Raw genomic sequence first — 12,094 nt, 5'->3', positions numbered from 1 at the left:
GAGCCAGCCGCTGCCTTCTCCCGCGCTTTGACAGCGCGCAGCATGCCCGCCAGCCCGGCGGTCGCGGGTCTCCAGAGGCACCTGCTGCCCCCCGCCCGCGGGGCCCCCTCCTCAGGCAGCGCTGCCGCTTCCCCGCGGAGCTAGGAGCCCGGCGGTAGCCAGGATGCTCCAGAAATTATGCAAGAGGCAAGGGCTGCGTAGGCTGAGATCTTTTATTGGAGCAGCTGGTTGGGATAGCCACAGAGGCTGGACTTCCCTGAGGCTGCTGGTCCTTGTGACTGCTCCTCCGGGAGGGGACACTCAGCAGACCGAGAGCCTGTCCATTCACTTGTCCGGGTTGGTTTTGAATCCAGACTCCTGCCTCTTCTTGCTTCCTGTGTGATGGCACTGGGCTCCGGCTGGGTTTTTTTAGCCAAACAGGCCCCTGGATTCTCGGGAGAAACCAGAGAAATGGGGGGAGCCCTGCGAGTTCAGGCTGCCTGCCTCCGTACCGGGTTTGTGGGGCTGGAGACCCGCTGCTGCAGAGAGCAGCAGGACTTGAGCAGTGCTGCCTCTTAAGAGAGCCCGTCATTGCACCTGCCAGCAAAAATCGCTCTCAGAAATTATTTTTACAGCACAGCCTAAGGGGAAGGAAAACATGACAGTTGTGGGAGGAAAGTTTTTAATTCAGTACATGTCAGTGACTTCTGTGACCGGGTCTCAAGCTTAGAAAAAAAATGAGCCTTTTCTCTTTCTGTACTCTCTCATGCTTCTAACAAGTGCATTTTTCACTTTTCTTGCAACTGAACTACAATTCAGTTGAACGCAGCTAGTGATTCGTACATCAAGGTTAGCAGACAGCTCTCTCTCTTTTTTTTAAATTCAACCCTCGTAATACAAGTGCAGCCAGTGAAGTAAATATTTTGGGTGTGCAATCCAAGTGAGAACAGTTCATGTGTACTACTTTCATGGCAAATCTGGAGCCATATCTCCCTTGATTAAGATACTGGGAAAAGCTCCTGGTGGTTTATCCCACCCTCCCTGCATTTCATTCCTGGTACACTCTCTCCTGCCTGTTGTACTTCCATGAGAATTAGAGAGAGGGATAGAGATAAACTGGAAATTAGTTTTGCCATTTCAGAAAGACGTGCTCTTTAAAACTAAATAAATCCTGTTTTATATTATGTTATGATATATATGACATAATATGATAGGAAGTTGCAGAACAAGAAATTATCCTCAGACTGGATTAAATGCGGGTTCAATAGGGACTCTGGATTCTTATCCCATTATCTGGATTAATTTTTGTGGCTCCTTTGTTCCAATGGGTTTACTGCTCATGTGCTTGTCTCTTCTAGAAATTCTCCTTTCCTCCGACCCTCTCTCTGTCTCTTCCCCCCTCTTGTCTTTTGTATCCTATCCCTCTCTCCTTCTTATACTCTGCTTTTTGCATGTCCTTTGACATTATGAGATGAAGTGAGCTTCAGCCTATGAAAGCCTGAGCGTGCACTCTCTCTCTTTCTCTCTCTCTCTATATATATAAATATATATATATAATATAGATATATTATAGCTATTATATTACATATATTACACACACACGCACTTTGGCTAGTCTATATGGTACAAATCTACCCTGCCTTATATTAAGATAAACTTTAAGAGACCTTTGGAAGTATATTGGGAAAAATGAGAGACCCCCCCCACCGCATCCCTTATCACCACACTTGTTCTAAAGCGAGTAGAGGCATTCAGTCTTCTACTGAAACTGTTCCACCAATAATTAATTATTGTGCCAGAGACATGGACCCATGCAGTCCAGTAGGTGACTGCTCCAACTAGTAGATGGCAAACTCAAGTTCAAGTCCATAACCAGATCAGGCAGAAACTTAAAGCTAGGTTTCAAACATCTCAGGTTAATGCCTTAACTACCAAGCACCCTGACTAACATCTGTTTCTTGTCAAAAAGTCTATCCTGTAGCCAAGAAGCCCTTCCTTACTAGTTTTGTCAAAACTGGTGGTCTGGTGATTGGTTGCAGATTGATGACCTCACCAGTGACACTCTGATCTAGTACCAGTCTCATATGAAGCAGTTAGTTAAAGCAGGCAGAAGGAGTAGGAGTCAACTTGGAAGATTAAATGAAAGAACTGGATTTTTTTTAATAACATGCAGGTGTTTGAGAACAATTGCAGATGAAGGTGAGAAATTGCATGATTGTAGGGATTAAAAGCTGTTAATATTAAGTTTCTTAGTAACAGTGGGGGTGAGATTTTGGAATGGAAAGAGGGAAAATAATAACAAAAAACCCCACTTTTTCACTTTTGTTATTTCCTTAGGGGGATTTTGATGCAGTAGAAAGTTAAAACCCTTTAGTAAAAAAAACCCTAAGCCCAACCATTTTACTTAAGAGGAAAAAAACCATGATCTAATCTTGTGTTTTCTTAAAAAAATCTTTTGTTTTTATTGGAGGTTGGGAATAAAGTAGAATAATACGAGTCTGTCTCTATGAGGAAATGGAAATTCTGGCATAATTCCAAAATTAACTATTTTAGAGGGGGGTATTCTGCCTTAGCACACCATACAAAAATCCCAGAAAGCTACAAATTTATTTTTATTCCACCCTACTGATCCATTTCTTTCTGTCCATGTGAGGTGTTGTACCTAAGATCTAAAGTATTCCTTTTTTCAGTTCTATAAAGGTTATGATCATTTTACATGAAATATTAGTTTTTAAGAAAAAGGTCTACAAAAGAATGTTACAGATAACCGCGGTCTATTTTAATGATGCTAGTTTATTGCTTATGTTAAAACTACACCCATTTTTAAAGACATGAACTGCTGATCCAGACAATTTGTATAAAGTATATTTACCACTGTGAGTACAGCAGTAAAACAGATTTCAATATATGCAATTTCAGCAGATGTATTTTATATACCCGCACATATTTCATATGCATGGTTATCACACACATACTGTGTGTTTATAACACACACAGAAATCGGGCATCTTGAACACACAAGTCAATGTATAGGGACTTCAAAAAAGGCTGTTTTTATAAACTATGTATTATTCAAATATACTCAAGTCTGGACTAGATTTCCCATTGTAACACATCAGCTCTAAAAACTCCCTTCTCCACCCCCGTCTCCAAATTGCAGTGTTGTAGAGCTGTAATGACATCTGGAACATTAGCTTTTATTTTGGGGAAAAAAATGTAAATTTTGGAACATAAGGAAGAAGGATTGTGTAATTTGGCTGCTTGTTATATAAATTAATTTGTTTGGCTACCATTTTTCATCTTGTTTGGACAAAAGGAGATTTTCCTCTCTTATGAGAGATGATCAATAATTTATGCCCCTTGAGAACTCAGCAGCTCAACTAGTGTGTACAGTAGTTTCTTTTAAAACATTTGTCTTGCACATTGCTCTGAAAAGTAGATGCCACTTGCCAATATTCATAAGCTAGTTCTAAACATATTTTATTACCATGTTAAAAACTGTATAACTTTTTATCTATTAAAAATAATATTATATCCCTTTGGTTTAGAAAGTACAAGGAGAAAAGCTGAGGGGAAACATCTCTTCATAAGAAGGGCAATGGAAAAGGTTTCCTGTAGTAGGGAACTATTAAAATACAGAAAATCCACTCAAGTTTTTTAAGAACACTTAATAGATAACTTAATATTTGCTTTTTTAAGAAGTATTCCCATCTCAGTACCACTAAATGGTACTTTCTGTTGCTGTTTCAGGTAGATTGGCAAATTGGCCGAGAATAAGATTCCATAGCTATGTAGAGGTATGGCATTTTGAATATGCATGCACATGAAGTAGTGAGAACAACTTTTTCTCATTCTATTAGTTTGCAGAGAACTTGATGTTCTTTTAAAAAATGAAAGTACTAGAACAAAAATAACTACTGTTAAGAAAACAGTGCTATTTGGAAAAATACTCTGTTTGTATGGGTTCTTAACTTTTAATCCATTTCGAAAGTTGTTTGGAAAGTTTACATTAACTCAATTAAATTATTTTCAAATGTAATAAGCCAGTCTAATAGATTTAAGGATTGTGTAGTCCAAATTGATTTTTTCAAACTATGCAGAACTGTATGCCTGAATATGTATTCTTAAGTAGGTTTTGACAGCATAATTCAGTACAAAATGTCTAGTATCCAAAGATCCAAATTCTGCCCAAGTTACACTTGTGTAACTTTGCAGATAGAGGACCAGAAAATTCTCTTGTTGTTTTCTACTTTCAACTAGAAGATTTTCACTAGACAGGAGCCAGAACCAGTGAGCACTTGAATCTGAGGTCTTTTATTCTGGCATCTCATATGCTAGATTGTATTTCTGTACACTTGTGTATTCAGGGGTCCCTCAAGAGAAGGTCTCCACCTCTGAAAGGAAGAAGGTAGGGACAGGAAAGAAAATGCTTAGCCTCATGCACCATATATTCTCTCCAGACTTTGTAGAGTATGTGGTAGTATTGGTGCTAAGAGTCAGGGTGAGAATTCTCCATCCTTTGTACATGAAACCCATGTAAGTCATGTGGCTGTTTTCTGTCTCACTGAAGTCCTTGGAGCAGCCAGGTCTCAGTTTAATTAATAGCTTAACTTATTTTACTTACAAAGCAAGGTATCCGCTTCCTCCCAAGAGGAGGCTGCCCACAGCCTAGTTAGTTTTACAAGTGTTATTAATAAAGACAGAATATGTAAGTAAGTCCCATCGTTCCTGCTTCTGAGAACTCCTCAAGCAGAGTTATTGAAGATGCTGAGCCTCATGAGACCAAACTCAGAGAGTCTGTCGATCCTGAACTTCTTTCCTTTAAAATTCCCTACCTCATTTAGCACAAGCAATGCTTTAATGACAGTTTACTTATAGAATCATCCAGACCTGCTTGAGCAGTGATGAAACACAAGCTGGTGAACACAAAGGCTGTTACCAGTAGCACTGAAGGAGTGGGACAAATTAAAGTAAAAGAAACCTGATTAAACAGAGTAAGTTACCAATTCTGAAACTGTACAAACAATGTAGTTTTATTAGAAAACTGGTATGGTAGTGAGCGTCTTTCCTTTGAAGTTGATATTTATGGCACTGAGAGAAACTTTTGGTTTCATATAATAATTAAATCAATCTTTTAATGTTCTTTGATATTTTGCACAGCTAGTCTAAGAATGGCCCATATTATCATGTTTAATAAGCTATGGTTTTTAATGCAGATATTGAAATTTGTTTTCCTTGTTTGCTTTTAAAACAAAATTTACATAGAACTAGAGCCAGGAGACTCCAATTCTGTTCCTTCTTCTCAAATAATTTTGGCTGAGATTCTTAGAAAAGTGTATGGGAGGTAAACTACTGACTCATTGAATTCTAGTGGACTTGGGCACCTAAATCACTAAGTCTTCCTTAAAAGTGCTAGCCTGAATCTTCTTTTTGTGATTTCCCACATATGAGAAATTAGGTTACAGACATTGACTACAAGTTTGTCTAAAATAGTATTGTTCAATATAGATATTACTGATGAAGTTAATTCATATCAGCTGAAATCCAGCAATTATGACAGCTCTTTCTTCCCCTCAAATTTTCTTACAAGAAATGTAAGAAAAAAAGTTCTGCATTTTCTTCAAAGAAAATGTTTTCAAGGTATTTAATGATAACTCACAGCTAATTTAATTGGCATGCTCCACATTGAATCTCACTGAATAAACTGTGTTACTAGGATTTCATTAATTAATCTGAAAAGGTTGAAAAGATTAAGAAAAAGTAATGTGTTAAAAAAATCTCTAAAATAACATTTAAACATGAACTGTATTTCTTGTACTGACTCACTCATTTACTTGTATCAAATATAATACTAATACAATGCAGTTAGTTAATTTTATACTAATTTGAAAAATAGTCATTCTATGAAATCAGGTATGCTCTAAATGACTTGCAGAGGCAATGGAGGGGAATCTCAAAGAAGAAAAGTAATTTGGCAAACTGGCTGTTATAAATTCTTGAAGGTTCACAAATTGTACAGCTATATAATGTATGCTAGCATTGTTATTTTATATAAACTATTGTCATTGTACTAAATAAAATGCAGATTTATATCATGTTCTGGCGGGGCACGGGAGAAGAAAACTGAGATGATAAATTGATCCATATGCAATTTTATTCATGGATTTGTTTTGCTTATCCAATATATGGTTTCTGTATAAAATTTATACGATTTATTATGTGTGAGAGGTACTGTCCATTGTTTTGTATTACTTGAACACAACACAAATGAAATGGCTCAAATATCTGTCAAATCAAATACAAACTGTGTGTATTAAAAAGAAAGATGAGATAAAGCATCATTGGATGCAAGCAAAAAGGAGTAATGCAAAGACAGTTGAGGATATGGTTAATTTGGCATGAATAAAGGCAATAAATACTACAAATACTACCATATATCATATATTATCTGATGCCTTCTTGAACAAACAATACACAAAAATAAAATGTAATGACTGGTGCGTATGGGGACACTCCTTCTAAATTACTGAAAAGGTGTATATTGTGCCAGCATGTGTCATGGGTTGCATCAGGTTCTTCATTGGTAATCTAATTGACTATTCATGAGTAAGTGTTTCTGAGATTAGATCTTTAAATGTTAAACAAGTCTTGTTGGTAGTGCAGATTTGGGCTGAGCAGTTCTTACAGGTTATAAACTTTTCATTCTTAAAAGATAGAGAGAAGTGGTTGTTTCTTTTATTTAATGGCCTCAAAAATTAATTCAGGTTTGTTATTTAATAGTCTTAATATAATGGTCTTCGGTCTCCTTCTAAGCCCTTGTTGCTGCAGTGTTTGCTCATATTGCTGCTAAATATGAGGTTCCAGTAGTCATTCAGGGTGCCCAGAAAAAGTTACTTGTAGTGGAGGCTTTGTCGTACTGCCAATCCTCCTGTCAGCAGCAGCCATACTATTTCTTATTTAGTTAAGGCAGAGATAAAAAAACTACTAGCAAGAGTATCACTGACATGGCAAAAACTCTACCATGTTTAGAAGGGTGGCGTGGGAGAGAGGGATTAACATATACCCATATTTTGCCCCTGTATCAAAAACTTGAGTTGGGAGCCAAAAAGGAAGAAAATTCAAAAGATTACTTCACGGAGTTTCCATACATCTTCTTTCACAAAACAGACCATGTCATCCGTCCTACACAAGGCAGTTTGTAGTTCTTCCTGAAAACCCTATACATTTCAGAAGAGCTCTACAAAGTCATGTTCCCATATCTTCCCATATCTTCTTCAGACCCATTTTGAGTCTCCCATATCTTCTTCAGGTTTCCATATCTTCTTCAGACCCATTTTGAGTCTCTGTCTGCTGGCTAACAGTACAGCTCCATTTTTTTTATTGAACAATAACAACTACAAATGAGAGGGAACTAGCGAATTGCCCATCAAGAATGACGGGGGGAAGCTTGCTAACCCTAACCCCTCCCCCCCGCATGACCACAGCCTCCCAGGAGCAAGGGGGGAAGCTTGCCCTACCACCACCTCTGCCAACAACCCTCACCACTGCTGCCTCTAAGGAGCAGGGCCAGGGAGGTAGGGGAGAGGCCAGCGCTGTTGGCTTCGCCGCCATGCTTCATCCCTGCTGTCACGGTGGCGCTCCACCACCTCCAGGGAGCAGGGCCATGGTGGGGGCGATGCCAGCAGTGCTGGCCTGGTCCCCTTAGTCTGTCCCTTCCATCCCCACAATCATGGTGCCGTGCCACTGCTGCCGCCTCCTGTCCATATCGCTCTTGGAGCACTCTGACTGGTTGTTTCTGTAACCAGTCCGAGTGCTCCAAGAGCATTATGGAGAGACAGACAGATGGACTAATCCCTTTATTATATTAGAATAATCAATATGAAGAACAAGATACATTGATACATATTCTATTTGGGGCACACCCATGCCTTGTTCAAATACAAGTAACATACCACAGCCTTTAATCTACCAGAAACAACTACTAGGTTTAAACAACATTGATAGTTGCCTAAAATATTGTCTAAGCTAACACCTTCACTGCAGCTAAGTAATGGTAGACACTTAGTATAAAGAACCTGTGGCTGGCTCAGAGAATGGTTAGCTGGAAGGTTTGGTACTTTCCAGCAAATTCCAACTTGACAAAGATGTCCAAGGTCCAAAACTAATCACACTGATCAAGAAACAGAGGCGACATTTCTTGCAGGTTTATTCAACTTAATAACAGCATGCCAAAAAGTGTTCTGTTCTTTAAGAACAAAATTAAGCATTCAGACTGAAATAAATGAAAATCACATTACAGTATAAACCTGGATCTCTTGCTAAAAGCAAACTTCTACATTATGGCAAATGCATTTAATCAACTCACAAAGTGATATTCAGTAATATGTTTGATGTTTTCTTATCCCAAGATGTGACTGCAGCTAACTGTCAGCACCAACACGTACTTATTTGTCATTTTTGCAGCAATGTTCAATTTAAAAAGATATGTAAAGATAGACTCTAGAACTCCAAACATGGTGTATCTATAGAATAATTATAAGAGGGACATCTTGGCTCATTCCAAAATCAGGGTGCAATGGTGCTTCATTTTCCCAGATGTACCCCCATTTCCCTTTTGCCTGGTCAAAGGAGTTAACATACTCAAGATTTGACCCTTTGGGGAGAAAAGAAAATCAAAGTTTTCTACTTCCAACAATAGTAAAAGAAAAATAAAAATCTAATTTTCTACATAGTTATTCAATAAGAAAACATGTTCCTTCCTTAAAAAAGCACCTTCCTTTACATTCTTCCCTTTCATTGAATGGATTTTGCCACCTTTTGTAGACAGTGTTTTAGGAGAACTTACTCCACCCAAGATTCTACACAAGGGAACCTGCATGTGCAGTGAATGTCACTCTGCTTCATTTTTCTCTAGGCCATTCTTACATAGACCTTCCAGTGGAACACTATAGCCCTCTTAGATCTTCTGTAGTCCAAGGTAACTCTGCTTTTATTGCCTGAATCTTTTCTCCCAACAGAACTTGCTTCTAGGTTGCAGTCATATGAGCCCTCTGAAGACTACAGTTCCTAGAATTCCCATTTACTCTTATGTATGGGCCAGGGACTTACTGTCCTTTTTCTTTCTAAGTTTTGATTCCAAGACATTACCACACTTGCAGGTAATAGTACCAAATTCTCAGGTTAAACCAGTACAACTCTAAATCTCTTAACAAATCAAAATGATGACACTCCAACTTAGGTACCAGAGAAAGCTTTATAATAGTCTTCTCTCCAAATCTTTGGTAAACATTTTGTTGGGAAGTTGCATTCATTTTGCATTCATTTTGAAGGATTAACAATATCTAGTGATTTTTAAGTCTAACTTTGAGAGAATTAGGAGATTTGAAATGCTGCAGAAACTGAGATAATGTTTAGCATCTCAATTTAGCTTTTAGCAGTGATATATCTGAGAGTAATGTGTTTTTCTTTCTTTTCCTAGTGACTTTTCTGCTTGAGAAGTACACTCAGCGAAAGAAACACAAGTTTCAAAGACTGTTCTATGTGGAAATTGCTACCTACCCCATTACCTGGTTGAGTGAAACCAGACTAAGAACTTTTGCCATGGCAGCTTTTCTACTGGGAGCTGTGCTGCTTATTGCTCAACCTCATATAGTGCCTTCCAGACCAGCTGTACATCCTAAGGAAGAGGCTCCTTCTCAGTCTGTTCAGAAAGAACTTTTAAAGAAAACATCTCTCAAAAACAACTTTAAAGAAAATATTCATTCTAATGGCTCTCGCCAGCAGTTACCACAAACGATCATCATTGGAGTAAGAAAAGGTGGAACAAGAGCCTTATTAGAGATGTTGAGTCTCCATCCAAATATTGCAGCAGCAGAAAGTGAAGTCCATTTCTTTGACTGGGAAGATCATTATGGACATGGACTACAGTGGTATATTAATCAAATGCCATTCTCTTATCCCCGTCAGATCACAGTGGAAAAAACCCCAGCATATTTCACATCACCCAAAGTGCCTGAAAGAGTTTATAACATGAATGAATCAATAAGATTACTCCTTATTTTAAGAGATCCAAGTGAGAGAGTATTATCAGATTACACCCAAGTGTTCTATAATCATGTGCAAAAGCACAAGCTGTATCCTTCCATTGAACAAGTTCTGATTAAAGATGGTGAACTCAACGTGGACTACAAGGCAATAAATAGAAGCTTATATTATATTCACATGGAAAACTGGTTGAAGTACTTCCCTCTTGGTCACATTCACATTGTAGATGGGGATAAACTAATCAAAGATCCCTTCCCAGAAATAGAGAAGGTAGAGAGGTTTTTAAGGTTGTCGCCTCAAATAAATGCTTCAAACTTTTATTTCAATAAAACTAAAGGCTTTTATTGTCTAAGGGACAGTGGTAGGGAACGTTGCTTACATGAATCAAAAGGAAGAGCGCACCCACAAATAGACTCCCGTTTACTTGATAAACTGCATGAGTATTTTCATGAACCCAATAGGAAATTCTTTGAGCTTGTTGGCAGAACATTTGACTGGCACTAATTTGTGGTAAGTTAGTGATAAGCTTCAGAGCCTATATTCCACTGTACATTTAGAACTTTTAAAAAGGGCATTTAAGCTATAATTTATTTGTAAATTCCATAAATACTTCTGTACAGTATTAGATTCACAATTGCCATATAAACTAGTTATATTTTTCTACTTGTTAAATTTGGAAGCATTTTGTATTGTTTTACATGGTTGTTAACATTGTGTATTATGTCTCTATATGAAAGAACTGCAGAAGATGTTCTCCTGAGATTGTCTTGTCTTTTTAATAAATAAGAAATTCAGTTCGAGAAAAGTAATCGGAATGGCCTAAATCTTCAAAACACAGTACCTAGGCTCTTTTCTTTCATTGTTAATGACTATTTGAGCTTTATGCTTCTATTTTCTTTCTTTTTAGCATCTCAGGTTTAATATTTTAAAATATTTCCATGGTCAGCAAAGTTTTCCAGGCTGCTTTATACAGTTAGGTACATGGTATGTCAGATTCATTTTGGGACACATGCTTGGAACAATAGAATTTTCTGTACTAAGGGAAGTTAGCTACAGGACTTGCCTTCATATTTAATGTTATAACAAGTGTCCCTGGAATTCTTTGGCAGTACAATGCTCATTTCATGGTGGACCTTTAAAGATTCTATGGGGACAAACTCATAAAAGCCAGTTGTCTACAGAATTACAGTACAGTCATCATGAGAACTCCCTTTATTCTCTGAATGTGCATGTATAACAAAAGAGAGCGAAGAGAAGGATTTAAGCAATACTGATACATTTAAAAGTTTGCTCACAATTGTTCCTAAATTTTACAGCATTTCTGCTTCAGAATGACTTAAAACCAACATCTACTGTCAAGCAGACGAGGTGGACCAACTTCTAGAATCTAAAAACCTTACTTATTCTAAGACACATGTACAGTATGTTGTTCTGGTTGAATATAGTAAGTAACAAAAGCAAGTGCAAAAATGGGTGAATCTAGGATTTTGGAAAGGTGGTGTTACAGATGATGTGCCACATCACATATAACACGACATGCACTTTTCTCCAGTTAAGGAGAAACTAGAAGCTTTACTAATAAACTAGTGGCCTAGCCTATTATTCAGTTTAGGATGAAGGCAAAAAATATGTAACTCTTGGAATATTTGTTAATTTGCTAGATTATATATTAAATTTAAGAACCACAACAAGCTAGCAAAAATAGTTAAAATCATTAAAATATAGTGTTGCATTAGTCCTGTAGTTATGGTTAAATGTATGTGTCTTATTCAGATTCATAAAACAAAATCTGGTCTTCCTGAGCATCTTGTTTCCAGTACTTCACTGTCAGTCATTTCTATACCAGACTTAATACTATAACTCCTGTCTTAAGATTTTTAGCTTGACCTAAAACCATCCTGCAGAGCTTTGAAATAGAAGAGAGATATTACCAGGAATGGCTAACAACAAAAGTATGGAAGACCACTAACAAGGAGAGAGGACCATTAACACATGGAGTTAAGACAGATTAGCAGGAATCAGTAGATTATAATGAGCTTTGTAATCAGTTGATTCCCACAACACTGCCTGA

General features: G+C 37.6%; 1 protein-coding gene across 2 annotated transcripts in view; it reads left to right on the top strand.

The window, feature by feature from the left end:
• The window catches only part of HS3ST1 (heparan sulfate-glucosamine 3-sulfotransferase 1), an 11,948-nt gene extending 457 nt beyond the window's left edge, over positions 1 to 11,491 (top strand). Inside the window, exons 2-3 of one of the 2 annotated variants that reach the window (XM_019553402.1) lie at positions 225 to 336; positions 9,458 to 11,491. In XM_019553402.1, coding sequence (XP_019408947.1) covers positions 9,580 to 10,527 — 948 coding nt within the window. In that variant the 5' untranslated portion in view covers positions 225 to 336; positions 9,458 to 9,579 and the 3' untranslated portion in view covers positions 10,528 to 11,491. Of the gene's footprint in view, positions 1 to 224; positions 337 to 2,154; positions 2,179 to 9,457 lie in introns of those variants that run through there. The other variant, XM_019553401.1, reaches the window with a different exon arrangement.
• The last annotated feature ends 603 nt before the right edge of the window (positions 11,492 to 12,094 follow it).

The sequence above is a fragment of the Crocodylus porosus genome, unplaced genomic scaffold (genome assembly GCF_001723895.1).
Source record: "Crocodylus porosus isolate Cpor-Errol unplaced genomic scaffold, CroPor_comp1, whole genome shotgun sequence".
NCBI lineage: Eukaryota > Metazoa > Chordata > Crocodylia > Crocodylidae > Crocodylus > Crocodylus porosus.
Note: the sequence above shows the minus strand (reverse complement) of the source record. Positions and strands in the feature narration are given on the sequence as shown.